The following is an 18,739-nucleotide window of genomic DNA, read 5'->3' on the forward strand; positions in this document are numbered from 1 at the left end:
TTATCTGTTTTTGAACAACAATAAGAAGGCTGTTGTTATTGTTGGGACATACCCACTGCTGGTTGATTTGAACAGAGTTCTGGAGGATTCCACCATTAACGTGGTTTCTATGATGATTCCCAATTCATAATTCACCTTTTCATCCACCCGAGGCCTAAAAAATTTTTTTGTTTGGTTCCGGTTTCCGACCGACCCTGTCAATTTATGTGCGACCCAAATTATTTTATGAGTTTTATAAAAAAAAAAAAAATTAATGTAATTACGTTTTGGTACAGCACCTCTATAATTACGTTTTGGTACAGCACCTATTCATTCTGTACAAGGATGAGCGAATTTTCTCGTTTTTAAATGAAAACAACCTACCTATCATTCGCTGCCGCTGGAAAAAATAAAATAAAAAAATAAAATAAATTCCCTACCTACCAATGACCTCAACTGACAACCAACAGGAACCAAACTTTTCTTTTTTTTAGGCCCGATGGTTTTGTGGTCATCTTCTACAGCTGAATAGAGTATGTAAGGACTTGGCATGACTGTGCTGCTTCATGTTCCAGTTTGACGGTTCATGTTGTACAGAATCAGAGGAACCTGCTCGGTACGGTCTCCATGGTCCGATCAAAGCCTGAAGGCTCAGCTCTCATCCCGCCTGCTTTTCCTCTTTCCACGTTTCACTGGGAAATCACACTTTTATTTCTATTTTCAATGTCTTACGGAAGTAGGATGAGATTGGAATGACATTGCATGTTGCTTTCAGTGAAAGATAAATGCCTGGTCTTCAAAACCGTTAAACCTTTTTGTTTAGCATCCTTACTTACACTAATCAACTAGGACAACTCTTTTTATCTGGGTTAGCCTTTTTTTTGCTTATTATTAGTATCTCAATTAATTTATTGATTTCCTCGCCAATCCTTTTGTTTGTGCATGGAATGTGCTTTGTGATAAAGTTTGGTTCCTGTCTGATGTCTGCCCCTGTCCTCTCAGCAGGGGGCGCTCAGGACGCGGTGGGGATCTTCCCCTCCGGACCCCCGGCCAACCTGCGCACCTACAGCACTCTGCACCCCACCACGGGGAACCTCAACCTGAGGGCCTCCACACCGAAGGTCCGACACCCAGAGGGGCTCGCTCTCTTTCTCTCTCTCTGTCTCACTCTCTATTTCTCTTGTCTCTCGCTGCCTCACTGTCTCGGCCTCTCTCTGACTCTGTTTCGTTGACACTCTGTTGCTGTCTGTCTCTCTGTCTTTGTCTCTCTTACCCTTTCTTTCTCTTTCGGTCTCTACTCTCCTCCGTCACATCTGTCATTTCTCTCCGGTGTTCCTTATGTCTGCGAGCCGTCGCCACGGCGACCAGCGCTGACTCCTCCTCCTCCTCTCTTTTGCAGATCGTGGCGTCGTACCGCTCTCCGGTCCAGGCAGCCTTGCCCGGCGTCTCCGTGTCCGGAGGTCCAGTAGTGACCCAGCAAGGTAGTCTCAAACTCTGTGGTTCTGACGTGCACTCTCTAGTGTGTTGAGTTGATCTGTGAGACGGGGTTCTGCCCCATTATAACCCGGCTCATCAGGAGTTCCTCCCTATTCTGTGTTTTTCTAGGTTCCCCCGGGTCGAATGCCGGCCCCGTGCAGACCGGCCTGATCCAGAGAACGGCCCAGGCCCCGCCCCCCTCGGCCCCGCCCCCCAGCCCCCAGCCCGGCCGGCCCCAGCAGGGCCAGGTGAAGCTCACCATGGCCCAGCTGCTGCAGCTCACCCAGGGGGCGCAGGCGGGGAACCCGGGCCTGACGGTGGTGATCCAGGGCCAGGGTCAGACCCAGGGCCAGCTGCAGATCCTCCCCCAGGGGGTCACCGTTATCCCCGCCCCCGGCCAGCAGCTGATGCAGGCCGCCATGCCCAACGGGGATGTCCAGCGCTTCCTCTTCACCCCCATGGCCACCGGCGCCACGGCCCTGCCCCCCACCGAGACCTCGGCTCCTCCCCCCGCAGCCCCGATCCCCTCAGCCCCACCAGCACCTGTCCGGGCCCCCTGCCCCGCCCTGACTCCCAACACAACCCATGTCCCCTCCCCAACACAGGCGATAGCCCCGCCCCTGGTGGCCCCTCACCCGGCCCAGGGCGGGGCCCCCACCGTACCCCAGACGCGGGTGCTCACCAGACCCCCGCCCCCCCCCATGGAGTCCCCCCCGCCCATCTACGCACAAACCCCGACCCCGGTCCCTGGACCCGGTTCAGCACAAGCTACGGCCCCGCCCCCCCCACGGCAGGTCTTCACCGCGGTCCCGCCCCCTGCTGTGTCCTACGCCACCCCCCTGACCCCTGCCCTCACTCAGGCGCCGGCGCCCCTGCAAACGCCCGTCGGAGCCCCCGCTGTCACGACGTTCCACACCTCCCCCCTGGCGGTCCCGGCCACTTTCCCATCGGCGGTCCCGTTCCCTGTCCGGACGCAGCCCGGCCTCACGGCGCCCCTCGCTGTCCCCTCCCCTGCTCCGGCCGCACTGCATGCCCACGCGGCCAAGCCCCTTTACGTTCCCGTGGCGGCGGCGGTTGTCACGCCAGTCACGGCCACGGCGACCACGCCCTCAGTGCCAGGTAAGACCCGCCCAGACGCACGCACACACCTGCACTAGTACGGCCATGTTGTTCTGTTGTCAACGTCGGTCAGGGGTATCAGCTGTTCTGGGGTTAGGGGGTTTGGGGGTTGTGACCTTGTCCTGAAGGCCCTCCCTCATGCATGCAGGATGCAGTGGATCATTGTGGATCATAGTGGATCATGGTTCTGTAGTGGTGCAGCCACAAGTGTTTCCCAAACTTGTTTCCTGGGGACCAATCATTGTTAAAGCGGCGCTGGAGAAGTCATGAAACCATCTTGTCCTCCTCTGGTTCTCTCCCCCCCTCTCCTCTGGCTCTGTCTCCCCCCCCCCTCTTTGGTTCTCACCCCCCCTACCCCTCTTCCCTCACAGCGCTGGCGGAGCTCCGGATGGCCCAGCCCTCCCGAGACGCGGGGGTCTGGACCCCAGCCCCTCCCCAGGCCCAGCCGGCCGCCTTCCCCACGCAGCCTCCCCCGCTGGCCCCTCTGTCCAGCCTCGGCAGCCTCCCTGCCCCTTCGTCAGCCATCAACCACCCGGCCGCCTTCGCTTCCTCCCCCGTCAGCCCCCCGGCCCCGGCCCCGGCCCCGGTCCAGTCCCACCCGCTGGTCCAGCACGCCGCCCCCACACAGCTGCTCCTTCCCCAGAGTACGGTCTCCCCCATGCACGCCCCCCCTCAGACTCTCCTGTCCTCGTCTGTGGTCTCCCAGGCCGCTGTGAGGCCGCCGCCCCCCCAGACTCAGGCCCAGCTCCGGCCTCCGATTCAGGTCACACAAGCCCCGCCTCTGGCCCACATGCAGACCATCAGAGTCCAGATCCAGCCCCAGTCCCAGGTGGCCACGCCCGCCCAGCAGACCTCTCCACTCCCAGCTCAGGCCCCCTCCCAGACCCAGCCTCAGGTAGTGTTCCAGAACCACCAGAACCTCTCGGCGGCCCCCCTCCAGCCCCGGCTGCAGCCCCAGTATCACCCCCAGATCCAGGTCCAGTTCCAGTCCCAGAACGCCGCCCCGCAAGGCAAGACCCACGCCATCATTCAGCACCAGCAGCAGATCCACATCCAGACGCAACAGCCCCTCCAGACGCAACCCCTCCAGACGCAACCCCTCCAAACACAAGCCCCCCAGCTTCAGCCCCACCTCCAGCCCCAGCAGCAGATCCAGATCCAGGCCCAGATCCAGACACAACCCCTCCAGCAGCTCCAGCCACAAGCCCACCTCCAGCCCCAGCAACAGATCCAGGTTCAGACTCACATCCAGCCCCAGCAGCATACGCTCCAAACACAACTCCAGCCCAAACAACAGATCCAAGCCCACACACAGCCCCTACCACAGCAGGTCCAGACACAAGTCCTCCTCCAACCCAAGCAGCAGTTGCAGACGCAGCTTCTGCCCCAACAGCAGGTCCAAGGCCAGCTCCAGCAGGTCCAAGGCCAGCTCCAGCCGGTCCAAGGCCAGCTCCAGCCGGTCCAAGGCCAGCTCCAGCCGGTCCAAGGCCAGCTCCAGCCGGTCCAAGGCCAGCTCCAGCCGGTCCAAGGCCAGCTCCAGCCGGTCCAAGGCCAGCTCCAGCCGGTCCAAGGCCAGCTCCAGCAGGTCCAAGGCCAGCTCCAGCAGGTCCAGTTCCAGTCCCAGCCCCACATCCAGGTGATCCCCCAGACCCCCCAGCAGCAGGTGGCGGTCCAGCCCAAACTGCAAGTCCAGTTCCAGCAGCAGCAGCAGACCCAGAGCCCGCTGCAGGCCCCCCAGCTCCAGGTGCAGTCCCCCCTCCGGCACCAGCTTATCAGCGTGCCGGGCCTCCAGCAGCCCGTCCAGCTGCTGTCCGCCCTGCCGCCACACGTAGCGGCCCAGATCCAGGCCCAGATCCAGGCCCAGATGCAGGCCCAGGGCGGGGCGGTGCCCCAGCAGATCAAGCTGCAGCTCCCAATCCAGATCCAGCAGCCGGGGGGGCAGGTCCAGACCCACCAGATCCAGAACCTGGTGACCATCCAGGCCCAGGCCAGCGTGGTCCCCAGCCCGGGGGAGCTGGGCCGGCTGCAGCACCAACCGCAGCCACAACAGAACCAGCTCAATCAACAGCAGCAGAACCAGCTCCATCAACCACAGCCGCCGCCCAAGAAGAAGAAGAACGAGAGCAAAAGGGAGCAGAGAGAGCAGGCCCTGCTAGGCTCCAGCCCCGCAGACAGCCTCAGCAAACAGGTAGATCACGACAGCCTCAATAAACAGGTAGAACACGACAGCTTCAACAAACAGGTAGAGCACGCGGTTCCAGGGGTTGCTGGGGCATCCGGCCACCAGGCTGACCATCTAGGTTCTATCAGTCTGTCTGATCATCTAGATGTCTTCTAGGAGGTGTTGTGCTGTGATGATCTAGCCCCACCCGCTCCAGCCTCTTGCTGATGTGTTGTGCGTCTCCTAGGCGACGGTGAAGCAGACGGCCTCGGAGCAGCAGAAGCAGAGGAAGAGTCTGGCGGCGGCGGAGCGTGAGGAGAACCACAGGTCAGGACTCTCACCGCGGGGTCGCCGGTTTGATTCCCGGCAGCTCCTAACAAACTGCCATCAGATTAAATGGGAGGTCACCAAACTGCACGGACCACTCAGGACGAGGCTTTTAGCCAGAGCGACTTACAATAAGTACATTAGTCTGAAGAAAGTGAAACAATATACCTCTACAGTAAGGATGTTCATAGAACCTAGTGCCAAGCACTACCTAGGTTAACCCATTCCCCGTACACAACAAAGATAGCTAGGATAAGATAGCTAGGATAAGATAATAAGTGAGGGGGGGGGTAAGGAGGGAGGCTTAGACAAGAGGGAGAGACCCCCTGAAGAAAGACCATTCAGATGATCGAGGACTCTGAGGCTCTGAAGGTGCGGTGGCTGACTCCCCTTACCACCTCCCCCCCTCCCCCAGGATGATGGTTTGCAACCAGGTGATGAAGTTCATCCTGGACAAGATGGAGAAGGACGAGAAGCAGGCGGCTAAGAAGAGGAAGAAGGAGGAGGTGGTGGAGCAGAAGCGCTCCAAGCAGAACGCTACCAAGCTGACGGCGCTGCTGTACAAACACAAGGAGCAGCTGAAGGCCGAGATCCTGAAGAAGAGGGCGCTGCTGGACAAGGAGCTGCAGCTGCAAGTACAGGTGGGTGACACAGCGCCCCCTAGGGGACCGGAGGTCACAAAGCGCCCCCAGTGGACCGGAGGGCAAACTTTTACTGTGCGTTCGCACCAAAAAGCAGCGCAATATTTGCGGCGCAATATTTGCGAGTTTGTACACCAACTTTACCAAGCCCGGCCGGCTGGGGGCTGGGGGGGCGGGGCCGAAGGGGGGCGGGGTCGAGGGGGGGCAGGGCCTGGGCCGTTCTCTGGATCAAAACATTTGTGCGACTGTAGGAGGAGGGGCTAACCTCTTTTGAACACCATCTTTTGTTTCCGCCAATTCCTTCGCCACCATGGCCAAGACAACCACCACTACGAGTCTTTACTTGTTGTGGAAGTAACAGACGTCGGAGAACTCGATGTTCTCCGACGTTTATGGGTTCATAATATCATAATATTATATAGATATTATATTGATTTGTTTGGCGTAAACGCACTTTAGAGACTTTCAGACCAAGGATACTTCGAAGCTTAGCAGCCTGTGGAGACATGACACTGGACAGAGTCTAGAGCAGTCTATACTTTTGGTTGCCACCTCGATGTCAATTTGTTTGTGTGTGTGTGTGTGTGTGTGTGTGTGTGTGTGTGTGTGTGTGTGTGTGTGTGTGTGTGTGTGTGTGTGTGTGTGTGTGTGTGTGTGTGTGTGTGTGTGTGTGTGTGTGTGTGCGCCCTCCAGGACGAGCTGAAGCGGGACATCGTCCGGCTGCAGAGGGAGAAGGAGAAAGCGCGGGCGGCCATCACGCAGGCCGCCGCCGCCGTCGCCAAGGCAACGCCTCGCCCCGCCCACCCCCTGACGTCGCCCCCGCCCCCGTCTTCATCACAACCCCCCGCCCACTCCTCCCACAAACGCAAGCGGGAGGAGGAGCGGAGCCGGGAGAGAGACAAGCACCGCGAGAAGAGCAAGAAGAGGGACAAGGAGAGGGAGAGAGACCGGCCCCCGGAGAGAGACCAGCCCCCGGAGAGAGACCGGCCCCTGGAGAGGGAGAGACCCCCCCCGGACAAGGAGAGACGCTTGGACAAGGAGAGGCCCGCGGAGAGGGAGAAGGAGAAAGACAGGCCCCCCGAGAGGGAGAGGGAGAGAGACAAGCAGCGGGAGAGACCGCGGGACAAGGAACGGGCGGAGCGGGACCCCCTGAAGCACAAGAAGAAGAAGGGACTCTCGGCCTCCAGGGACCACAAGAAGGAGGCCAAGCTGTACTGCCTCTGCAGGACGCCCTACGACGAGGCCAAGTACGACTCTAACCCCCTCCCGCGTCCTCAGACCGCCTCCCCCCTCCTGGTTCTGTGGTTCTCATGCCCTGCGGTTCCTCTCTGGTTCTGTGGTTCCTCTGTGGACCTCTGTCCTGTGGTTCTTTGGTTCGCATGCTCTGTGGTTCCTCTGGTGTTCTCATGCTTTGGCTCTGTGGTCTCCAGGTTCTACATCGGCTGCGACCTGTGCTCCAACTGGTTCCACGGCGTGTGCGTGGGCATCACGGAGAAGGAGGCCAAGAAGTTGGAGGACTTTGTGTGTCCGGGCTGCAGGCGGGGCCAGCAGGGGGGCGCTGCTGCCGACACAGGAAGCTTTCCCGAGGCCGCAGGAAGTGGGACGGAGGCGGGAGACGGGCCCAAGGTGGGAAGCTGTCCAGAGACGGGAAGTGCTCAGGAGACAGGAAGTGCCCCCGAGATCGTCGTCGTGGTGGAGGAAGTAGGCGGCGGCCAGGAGCTGTACTGCATCTGCCGGACGCCATACGACGAAACACAGTAGGTCCACGGTCACACTGGAACAACATGTTAGAACAACATGTTAGAACAACACGTTAGGACAACAAGTTAGAACATGTCAGAAAATACCCAAAGAAACATGATGATAATAAATGACTAATATCTGGAGAACGTCAATTCAGTTCTGATAGACTAGTGGTTGTTGTGTTGCTCTTCACTCACACACTGAGCCTATCACAGTGAATAATGGACCCAGACCCTACAGCCCTATCCTGAACCTCTGCCCCCCCCCCGTCCCGTCCCAAAGGTTTTACATCGGCTGCGACCGCTGCCAGAACTGGTACCACGGCCGCTGCGTGGGCATCCTGCAGAGCGAGGCCAACCACATCGACGTGTACGTGTGTCCGCAGTGCCAGTCCACCGAGGACGACATGACGGTGCTCACCCCGCTCACCGACAAGGACTACGAGGGGCTGCGCAGGATCCTGCGCTCGCTGCAGGTACTGGGGGCAGGGCACCGGGGGACCAGGGGGTAGGGCACTGGGACACCTGCCACATATTGGAGGTCTTCAGGAGTTTAATTTGGGAAGTTGTGCGGCGCCCCGTGGCTCACTGGGTAAAGCCTGTACCATTAAGGCCCTGTCCTTAATGGTACAGCGCAGCAACCAGGGTTTGATTCCTGCCCGCGGTCCTTTGCTGCATGTCCTCCCCTCTCTCTCCAAGACCTTCATGTCTATCTCTTTCTATAAGAAGGCATCAAATTTTCCAAAAATAAATCTTTAAAAAATTACAATAATTAGTCATGAAAAAAGCGTACATTTTTTATGACAGCTAGTGTTGGTTATGTTTCATGCTGCCTGGGACCAAGATAAATTGTTGCTAGCAGCTATACTGTTTTTAAGTCATCCCCATGCGATTGAGCATTTAATTGCGTCGTATCCTCAGACTCATAAGATGGCGTGGCCCTTCCTGGAGCCGGTGGACCCCAGCGACGCCCCCGACTACTACCGCGTCATCAAGGAGCCAATGGGTGAGCAGCAGCTCGCCAAAGACACACCTTCTTGTTTCGTATTGGTCTTCCATGCTGTCCAGAGATGCCACTTGAACAATCAACCAATGTCTGGCCAGAAATGGTTGTGTACTGGTTCATGTTGTGCAAGGTTCTTTCTATAAATATAAATCCACGGCCATCTTTGTACAACACCATTGTTGTACGTCCTGGCACTTATAAACAGTACTTGGCATTGTGTAGCATCTTATCCTAGCTATCTCTATTGCGTATGAGGAACTGGTTAACCTAGTGGTGGTTATTGTTCGGCACTTGGTTCTATGATAGGGGTGTGACGATACACTCAGCTCACGAGACGAGACGAGACACGATATTCGGTTCACGAGATCGAGACGAGACGAGATTTTAAGAAAACTACAATGACAAAATATACGACTGGACCAACAGACTTTTATTTAACCGAGTTGCACATGCATTTTGAAATGTTTTATTATAACTCTTAACATTCATGAAATTGAAACTAAAACTAAAATTTATAAAAGTTGAAGTAAAATAAATTAAATTAAATAATTCTCCTTTTTTTCAAGTGCAAACAATATTATGTGCAAAACCAAATCAAAGTTCTACTCCATCAATACAGAGTGCAAATAGTGCAAACAGAGTCTGATCAAGTATGTCACTGACAACTTGGTATTGTCTGTGTCTTATCAGTCACACTACTGCCATTCATAATTTCCGCCGGGTACCCAAAATGCTGCCAAACAAATCATTTAAAAGTGGCGGGGGCATCTTCGACGGTAATACGGGTATTTTCCGACGTCATTCTGGCTGCCTATGGCTGCTTCCCCTGCTTCCCCTCCTTCTCCTCCTCTTCTTCTTTTCCTTCTCCTTCGTAAGGTTCTGGCAGGCTAGACGTATCAAAGGCGCATTACTGCCCCTACAGGCCACAAATAGAAGTTTGGATTGCTCAGAAATCTCGCGAGACAGATTTTTGTCGCGACGGGTAATATCGTCGAGTTTAATCTCGCGAGATCTCGTGGCACGAAATCTCGTCACACCACTATTCTATGAACATCCTTATTGTACCGACAGTGATATATTGTTGTTTCTCTTTCTTCTGACAACTGTACTTATTGTAAGTGGCTCTGGATAAAAGCATCTGCTAAAGGCCCTGAATGTTAATGTGATTAACTAATGGTTTAAAGCCTGATATAAGAGTGTCTAACCCGTTGTTGTTCCCCAGACCTAATGGATTAATACTCTGTATTAGGGCTGGGCGATTTTTTTTTTTTTTATAGAAAGAACAGTTGGATACATGTCTGTACAATCTTTTAGATTTGAACATTTTCTTCTTTTCGACCATTTTCTTTTCAAAGTTCTGAGTTACTAAGTGCTATTGGGAGAGAAATGCTGAATAAATACTAAATTGTTCCCCAGACCTGGCCACCATGGAGGGCCGGCTGCAGCTCCGTCACTACCGCAAGCTGACAGAGTTTGTGGCGGACGTGACCAAAGTGTTCGACAACTGCCGCTACTACAACCCCAACGACTCGCCCTTCTTCCAGTGTGCCGAGGTCCTGGAGAGCTTCTTCGTCCAGAAGCTCAAGGGGTTCAAAGCCAGCAGGTAACTCCCCGTCTGGTTCACAGCTGTTCCCTGACTGGTGGCCCAGCGTTGGGGTCTCCCTAGACACTCAGCATCCTGCCCAGGCCCCGGCCCTACCTTCAAGTCCCAGGCCTACCTCAAAGCACCGCCCCTACATCTGGAAGCGCTGGGCGGAGTTGATTGGTTACTAAATAAATGCTCATCGTTTTGCTTGTTTAGTCACGGCTAATCGAAAGCCTATATTTGGTAAATGAGTTAATAAAACCTGATGTTTTATTAACTCTGACTGTTTGACAGCGGTCAGGTTTGGCCGTTTGGTCAAACGATTCTAGATGACACACGGTTCACGGATACTAGTGAAGCAACATGTTACGTTATGGACTGGTGAGTCAAAGGCCTTTTTGGTCTGACCAGGATACGGTCGGGCATCCAGAGGAATGCTGGGTTGCTATGGAGACCCCTGAGCTGTATCTGCAGCCTCCCCATCAGCCTCAGGGGGGCGTATACCCTATAGAGGGTCCTCAGGTCTCCACTGATCAGTTAGATCTCACAACGTCCTCCTCCAGCGTGTCTCCGGCCCCGCGGCCCGGTCGTATTTCTCTCTCTCGAGTTCATCTCCACTGGTGTCTCTAGAGCCCATCTCCACGGGTGTCTCTAGAGTCCATCTCCACTGGTGTCTCTAGAGTCCATCTCCACTGGTGTCTCTAGAGTTTATCTCCACTGGTGTCTAGAGTTCATCTCCACTGGTTTGTTTTGCTTCTGAATGCCTTCCGGTCGTGTCTATCATGTTCCTTAGTGTGTGTCGGCATGTGTTACTGTAGTATGCTAGGAGCTCGTCGCTCCACGCCTCCTCCACCTCCACCGAAGTGTTACCACCACTACCTCGATGTTCTCAATGTCCTCATGATGTATCTGTGAGTCCATCTGTCTCGTGTTGCATGCCCCTCTCTCATCATGGCTGCCCGTTCTCTCTCTTCTCTTCCAGATTGTCCGCCTCATAAGTGTCCCCCTAGTAGCCTTGGAGGCTGGATGCTGGGGGTCTTGGTAGTCATGGAAACAGGCCGTTTCATGTGTTGATTGTTTGTTTGTAACACACATTTCTTTTTAAAACGCTCCAAACTTGCATTGACAAAAAACAACACAAATCTTTTAAAATGGCTGCCGTGTTGGCATGTGTTATGAATGTTATGTTTTGTCTGTTACTTTTTTTTTGCTTTTCTTCTGACCGTTTAAAAGAAACTCTCAAATCTCCCCCTGAAAACAGTCCTCTGCAAAATATCAATCATGATTCTCAAATGTCGTTCATGTAATGTAGTATTGGGTTGAATCAGACATTTTTTATTTTTATGTTGGGCTGTACATTTTATTATAATCTAATGATAATATTAATAATAATTAGCTATGACCTCCATTTCTGACACTTTACACCAACCCATGTTCCGTTCAATAAACCTGATGTCAATAATGCTCATCAAGGTGTTGGTAATCACTGCTAATCAGTTTAAAGAGTAAGACGTTTTATAACACTTATTTTGAAGGAGTTCTACTCATGGATCACCGACTCAGCCATTGGCTGGAGCTGGGTCCAAACCCCAGCCTTACTGGGCCCCTTATGGGTCACCTGACTGAACCATGCCTCTAGAAGCTAGCATAGTTCACCGTCTGGCACCATTCAGGCGTTCTCTGTACCAGACACCATCATGGCTCCACCCCCTCATCCTCCATCATGCTATCACATGTCCGACCATTAACCGGTTGATAAAGCCAACAAGTACCTTAACCTGTCCGTCCCGTCCCGTCCCCCCCCCCCCCCCCCCTCTCTCTAACAGGTCTCACATCAACAAACCACAGCCCGCCACCACCGCTTAGAACACACACACACACACACACACACACACACACACACACACACACACACACACACACACACACACACACACACACACACACACACACACACACACACACACACACACACACACACACACACACACAGCATAGAAAAAGCACTTGCCAAGAATGCAGCTTTTGACTGAACTTTGGTCCGGGCGGGGCGGCGAGAGTGTGGGGGGGGCCGTGCTCGCTGCCCCCCCCCCTCCCCTCACCTGTTCTTCCCGGGGAACGTCGGGAATACCAGTCGTTGGGGCACGTTGGGGCCTCAGGAACTATCTCAGAAGAAGAACGAAGAAAAGACATTTAGAACAAAGACTCCTAAGGAGTTCTTTCATTTCCATGTAGTTTTCTTCTTTTTTATGTTATCACTTTGTTTTCTATCATTGACGGTTGGGAGGCGGGACTCCATGCAGAGTCTAGCGGAACACGGATGCTCATTGGCTGTTGGACCCTGAATATGGCCCGCAGGTTTCCTATTGGTTGCGCCTGGAAAGCTTAATGACACGGAAACATTGACTAATAAAGATATGCTTTGCAGTATGTTGAAGAAGACACTATGTGTATCTGAAGGTATCATGCCCTGTTTGTATAAAAACAAATGTCCCACTTTGAATCTTCTTTTTTTTTGTATTACCGTTGAAGAATATTGATGTATATGGAACATAATAAACTGAAATGTCCTATCTGTGCTGTTTGACTTAAACTGAAGCATTGAGCTAATTACACACTCACAACAGACCAAGGGCAAGCAGTTTTAGTATGCTATTGAAAAAAAACACGTATTAAATGCAGCATAAAGGACAACTTCAAATAGAACAAGACGGCTTGGTGAAAAACAGCAAATCTGAATCATACAGATACTTTTGAAAGGTAGGATTAGTTGGAAGATAAAGTAGTTTTGTAAAACGGTTTACAGATTGTGAAGCCCTCGGTTCTTTAGATAAACACGGCATCATGCTGCCATCTATCCAGATTATCTCCAGATCTACCAGATCATGATGCGTTAATAAATCATCTGACAGATTGGTTCTCCGATAATGACAGACACTGCTCTGACCTTCACTTCAAAAGAGCTTTCTTGATATAAAAAATACGATTTACATTCCAAACTGCCTAGTTATATATAAAGTTAATTATAAAATAATGAAAAAAAATATAAAAAGAATGTATAATCTAGAATCCCAGGGATGTAAAAAGCAATTACACAGCTTTACTATATACATACGATTTTTTTTTAATGCTAAAAATGATATAAAATATAATTGTTATATATATAACATAATATTATTAGGTCGCTAACTAATAGGGACAAAATTAACTTCCGAATTTGCCGCTTCCCCCTAGCCGCACCTAAAACTCGCGATATTTATAAACATGACATCACGTCCTGTGATTTTTCAAAACGGTCCAATGGCTGAGCGGCCCGGGATGCTCCGGCTCGAACGGACCAATCACAGAGCTACGTTGCAGAACTTTAAAGGTCTGAGCCGCTCTACGCTCTCCAGACACACTTCAGCACGACCAGGGTGAGCACTTTATGAATTATTATATCACATACGAGTTCAATTTGAAGTGATTTTGAACAGAAATTATATATATTTTTATCTAAAGGTACTTGAAGTTGTGATGCGTGTCTTTTGAAGTAAAAACCGAGGCTTTTCTTTCGATTGGTTTCATAGACTAGTGGTCAAACGTGTGACTCTAACATGAAACTCAACGTGTGACTGTTTATTCGCAGACGCCTGTATCACTGCTTTAGGTCCATCACGACGATCATTAAAATGGAGAACGCAGCACGTCTGAACAAATTCAAGAACCATGGCAAAGACGCCAACGTGAGTGTTTTCCTAAGTTCTTCCACATCCTCTTAAACTAACCCTGTAGATTGAAATGCTAATCCTCGTGTTCTGCGTGTTTTGTGAAACTCCAGGAGCTCCGACGAAGGAGAGTGGAGAGCAACGTCGAGCTTCGCAAGTCCAAGAAGGACGACCAGATCTTCAAGAGGAGGAACGTGTCGACCCTCCCGGACGAGGCCACCTCCCCCCTGCAGGAGAAGAACCCAAACTGTCAGGTAGGTTCTCGCCGATGGTGGTTCAACCCCTGTTCCTTAGCTTAGAAGCTAATATTAAATGCACCGTTAAGGCTTTTTTAGCCTTCTCTTGTTTGGTGTAATGAACGCAGTGTATTGAGCCTCTCCCGTCCCGCTGTGCAGGCCAACCGGCAGTGGACGGTGGAGGAGATCCTCACCGGGATGCACAAGGACGACGGGGAGTCCCAGTTCCAAGCCACGCAGGCCGCAAGGTAGAGTACACCACGGTCTTTATACTGATATCTCTGACAGAGTAGGTATGGAAAACATTTCGGTTGCGTCTAACTCTTAAGTCAGTTCATCCCATAACAGTAAAATAAATATGTGGACAATATTGGTATTGCACTACAATAATTTTAAAACGATATATAAGTATTACTAATTTAAACTAACACGTCCTCACGGTCTCGATTTGTACTTTGTGTTGTCCAGGAAGCTGCTGTCCCGTGAGAGGCACCCCCCCATCGACCACATCATCAGAGCAGGCCTCATCCCCACCTTCGTGTCGTTCCTGGGCCTCGCCGACTCCCCCCCGCTCCAGTTTGAGGCGGCCTGGGCGCTGACCAACATCGCGTCCGGGACCTCGGAGCAGACGGCCTCCGTGGTCGCGGGCGGGGCCATCCCGGCCTTCATCAGCCTGGTCTGCTCCCCCCACCCCCACATCAGCGAGCAGGCCATCTGGGCGCTGGGCAACATTGCAGGTAACAGGACACCCCCCCCCCCCCCCCCCCCCCCCCAACACACTACCTCATAAATACTGCTGTCAACAGATACTGCGGTCAGACTTCAGTGTCCAGGTTGTATTATCCAGTTTTCCTTCACACCAGTAGATTAATGGGAGGTAAAAGATAACATGGGGACCTAATGGTTAAAAACGAATCATTGGATACATTGAATGAACCAATCAAGTTGCATGGATGGACTGCATCAATTCAAAGTCGTTTTAACTCTCATAAACGTCCGACATCTTCCAGCACAGACAAGAGGGTGCTCTGCAGATGTGACTGTTTATGGGTGTGGCGACATAAAGCCATATCTTTGAAGGGATCGTCATTGTATTGTAATGATGATGAACCGGTTTGTTCTGGTTGTCAGGTGACGGCTCGGCCCTTAGAGACAAGGTGATCAAACACGGTGCCGTGGCCCCCCTGCTCAGCCTGCTTGCCGTCCCCGACCTCAACGAGTTCCCTGTGAGTACCAACGCACGATAACGACCCTCCACCAGGTGTTTAATTCAGGGTTCCTCTGCTGACGTAACGTGTAGTCCTCGCGCCGAACACTAGAGGGGGCCCGTGGCCCGCCGTGGTGTTTGGAGTCGGAGGCGGCCCTCAAGGGGAAATTGTTTGTCACCTGAGCGCACTCCTCCCAAGATAACTACTTGTTGTCTCATGCTTAAGAAAAGCCTGAAAAGGCGTTTAGGGGGTTGGGGCTTTTGTGTTTTCACAATCTAAACACTATGAGTCACATCAGAGTCTATCTACATGCATGGTGTTTAGCTTCATCCTCCTCTGACTAACCGTGTTTCCCCTCTCCCCAGTCGGGCTACCTGAGGAATGTGACCTGGACGCTGTCCAACCTCTGCCGCAACAAGAGCCCATCACCCCCGCTGGCAGCAGTGGAGCAGATCCTGCCCACGCTGGTGCGCCTGCTGCACCACGGAGACAAGGAGGTGCTGGCCGACACCTGCTGGGCGGTGTCCTACCTGACGGACGGCGCCAACGACCGCATCGACGTGGTGGTGCGCGCCGGCATGGTGCCGCGCCTGGTGGAGCTGCTGGGCTCCGGGGAGCTGTCGGTGGTGGTACGTACGCCGAGGTGGGGGCATAGGGGCCTGGACTAGGGGGATTACAGGGGCCTGGTCAAGGGGGCCTGCTTTAGGGGCCTGAGCTCCCCTGCTCTTGGCGATAAGCTTGGTCGAGTGTTTATTATTTAATATTAATATTTAATATTTTTATATGGATGACTACGGTTCATATTAGTTTTAGTGGTACATGTCTTCCAACACTTAACTACTTGAAATCTGCCGTTGACGACCTCTCCCCTAAATGTTAATGTCACCCCCACATGGTCCGGCGAACCCTCTGTTGACTTTAACCTCCCCTTTGCCCCGCCCCCAGACGCCGTCGCTGCGCGCCATCGGGAACATCGTGACAGGCACGGACGAGCAGACGCAGGCGGTGCTGGACGCGGGCGTGCTGGGCGCCTTCCCCGCGCTGCTGCGCCACCCCAAGGCCAACGTGCAGAAGGAGGCGTCCTGGACGCTGTCCAACATCACGGCTGGCCGCGACTGCCAGATCCAGGCCGTCATCGACGCCGGCCTCGTGCCGCTGCTGGTGCAGGTGCTCGCGCGGGTAAGCTCCACCCCCCCTGCCCTGCATCGCTCCGGAGCCCACTAGACGACGCACCACTGGACTGGACCGACCAACAAAATGCTTTATTGAGGCGCTTTGCATAAAAACTGTTAAGACTTAAACATTTACATTCAGGGAGTGTAGCAGATGCTTTCATCCAAAGCTTACAATAAGTCTATTGGTCAGTACAGAAACAATAATATATGTTGGTACAGTAAGGATGTTCATAAAACCAAGTACCAAGCGCTAACAATCAGTAGGTTAACCCATTCCCCGTATATACAACTAAGATAGCTAGGATAAGACGCTACACCATTGCTAAGGACTATAACTAAGTACGACATACAATAGGTGCGTACGACATACAATAGGTGCGTACATCGAGTACCAGGAAACAAAATGCATTAACGACCACTATCAATATAGAAGGGAAAAACATTTTAATCTCAGACTAGCTGTTTTCACATCAACTTGTACTCTTTATTTGTGTGTGCGCTATCGAAGGTCCAGGACCTTGCGTCATGGGTAGGGATCGACCGATATGGATTTTTTTTTTAGGGCCGATACCGATATTTTCAGCCTTAGCGGATAACCGATACGCCGATACCGGTTTTCTTGAGCCAATATTTGGAGCCGATAGTACCCTGGAATTCCAGAGTTCTTGTGAGAGCACATTTTGAATTTGCTCAGCGAGTCACTCTGGGAACGACCTAACCCTAACCCCTGGCCCAGAACATTAATCAATCACATCGATGTATCAATATAGGGGGGCCAAAAGCGCTGCTGTTTTACCGACCAGATACGGCAAGAGTCTTGTCTATTAGTTAGCGCAACTGGTCTGGATACGTCACCCCTTGTATTCTGATATTTTCAAATGCATGCTTGGTGTGGCCCCTCGAGTTGGGCCATTTTCATTACTCGTTGCCAGACCCTATAACACCCACGACCCACAACAATGTGGGTCTGGATTTCCAGGCTAAGCCTCCCTCAATTAACATCATAAAAATGACACGATGATGATAACAAATGTTACAATGTCTCAATAAAAAAAAAAGGAAAATCACTGTCTGCAAAAATGTAAATCACGCTGAAGAAAATAATAATAAAAAAAAAGAATCGGCCGATAACTGAAAAAAAAATCGGCTTATACACGTAAAAAACACTAATATCAGCGGGCTGATGTATCGGTCGATCACTAGCATGAGTATTTATGTCTCCTGCTCCTCTCCGGTTCCAGGGGGAGTTCAAGACCCAGAAGGAGGCGGTGTGGGCCATCACTAACTTCACCAGCGGGGGCACGGTGGAGCAGGTGGTGTACCTGGTGCAAGCCAACGTGCTAGAGCCTCTGCTCAACCTGCTCTCCACCAAGGACAGCAAGACTATCCTGGTCATCCTGGACGCCATCACCAACATCTTCCTGGTCCGTACCTCCTCCTCCGTGCTTGATGTTGTAAATCTGTACATGTTTTAAAACGCCACGCAAGCCTTGGGCCAGTTAGTTTCTTGTTCATCACACCGTTGTATTGCATCCAGAATTCTAGCCCACTTCTTTTACTGATATTTAAAAATTGTAATGCATTTTTTTAAATGTGTCATGCAAAGCCAGGGCATTAAGCAGACTTTTATCCAAAGCGACTTACAATAATTCCATTTGTCAGGTGAAGGAGAAACGACAATATACCGCTGTCGGTACAGTAAGGATGTTCATAGAACTGGGTGCCAAGCACTAACTATCACTAGGTTAACCCATTCCCCGTAAAACAACAAAGCTCTTGGTGCACTTGGCGGCTGCTGGAAAGAGGTTGAGTGATGTTCTGTGTTCTGATGTTCTGTGGTTCCCCTGCAGGCCGGAGATAAGATCGGGGAGTCTGAGAAGCTGTGCTTGATGGTGGAGGAGTGCGGCGGTCTGGACCGCATCGAGGCGCTCCAGTCCCACGAGAACGAGACGGTCTACAAGGCCTCCCTCAACCTCATCGACAAGTACTTCTCTGGAGAGGTGAGCGGGCTCTTCCCCTGAACTCCAGTTTCTGTTTTCTGGTGTATTTAGTGGCGGTGTTACACTGTTTGTGCGTTGGAGTAACCCTTCATGTTGTTCCCAGGACGAGGAGGTCCAGAGCGTGGTTCCTGAAGTCACCACCGACGGCTACGCCTTCGAGATCAGCGACACTCAGAGCACCTTCAACTTCTAGAACCACTGCCTCTACCTGACCTGTTGTGTGTCCTCTGCTATTGTCTGTCTCATGTTCATGTGGTGCACAGCTTCTGTGTGTACTGTAAATGTGTACTGTTTTAAACAAAACTGTAAATAATAAAATACTGACTAAGCTTTTGTGGGTGTTTGCGTTAATGATGTCTCTACTCGGAAAAGACAAT

The 18,739-nt window shown here is 52.2% G+C and overlaps 2 protein-coding genes across 7 annotated transcripts in view; both read left to right on the top strand.

Moving 5' to 3' along the window:
• Positions 1–12,611, top strand: part of bptf (bromodomain PHD finger transcription factor) — a 30,284-nt gene extending 17,673 nt beyond the window's left edge. For 3 of the 6 annotated variants that reach the window (XM_030379780.1, XM_030379802.1, XM_030379788.1), the window contains 12 exons: positions 982–1,100; positions 1,379–1,460; positions 1,585–2,574; positions 2,946–4,762; positions 4,983–5,062; positions 5,478–5,703; positions 6,397–6,950; positions 7,134–7,460; positions 7,729–7,921; positions 8,367–8,451; positions 9,868–10,054; positions 11,863–12,611. In XM_030379780.1, the coding sequence (XP_030235640.1) occupies positions 982–1,100; positions 1,379–1,460; positions 1,585–2,574; positions 2,946–4,762; positions 4,983–5,062; positions 5,478–5,703; positions 6,397–6,950; positions 7,134–7,460; positions 7,729–7,921; positions 8,367–8,451; positions 9,868–10,054; positions 11,863–11,902 (4,700 nt within the window). In that variant the 3' untranslated portion in view covers positions 11,903–12,611. Of the gene's footprint in view, positions 1–981; positions 1,101–1,378; positions 1,461–1,584; positions 2,575–2,945; positions 4,763–4,982; positions 5,063–5,477; positions 5,704–6,396; positions 6,951–7,133; positions 7,461–7,728; positions 7,922–8,366; positions 8,452–9,867; positions 10,055–11,018; positions 11,503–11,862 lie in introns of those variants that run through there. The other 3 variants (XM_030379784.1, XM_030379810.1, XM_030379795.1) reach the window with 2 other exon arrangements.
• A 742-nt stretch (positions 12,612–13,353) lies between these two features.
• kpna2 (karyopherin alpha 2 (RAG cohort 1, importin alpha 1)) lies at positions 13,354–18,695 on the top strand. The gene is made up of 11 exons (XM_030379946.1): positions 13,354–13,452; positions 13,665–13,761; positions 13,857–13,997; positions 14,139–14,227; positions 14,448–14,716; positions 15,111–15,205; positions 15,553–15,816; positions 16,133–16,366; positions 17,604–17,786; positions 18,213–18,362; positions 18,466–18,695. Exons 1-11 carry the CDS (start codon positions 13,355–13,357, stop codon positions 18,553–18,555), a joined length of 1,710 nt encoding a protein of 569 aa, XP_030235806.1. The 5' UTR covers position 13,354; the 3' UTR covers positions 18,556–18,695.
• The last annotated feature ends 44 nt before the right edge of the window (positions 18,696–18,739 follow it).

This window comes from Gadus morhua, chromosome 2 (assembly GCF_902167405.1).
Source record: "Gadus morhua chromosome 2, gadMor3.0, whole genome shotgun sequence".
Taxonomy (NCBI): domain Eukaryota; kingdom Metazoa; phylum Chordata; class Actinopteri; order Gadiformes; family Gadidae; genus Gadus; species Gadus morhua.

What these genes read in the sequence shown, in the direction of transcription:
- kpna2 (XM_030379946.1), top strand. Translation starts at nt 13,355, where the DNA reads ATGCTCCGGCTCGAACGGACCAATCACAGAGCTACGTTGCAGAACTTT. An exon ending in CACACTTCAGCACGACCAGG is followed by an intron (nt 13,453 to 13,664) that starts GTGAGCACTTTA and finishes GTTTATTCGCAG; the next exon opens with ACGCCTGTATCACTGCTTTA. An exon ending in AGAAGAACCCAAACTGTCAG is followed by an intron (nt 13,998 to 14,138) that starts GTAGGTTCTCGC and finishes CCCGCTGTGCAG; the next exon opens with GCCAACCGGCAGTGGACGGT.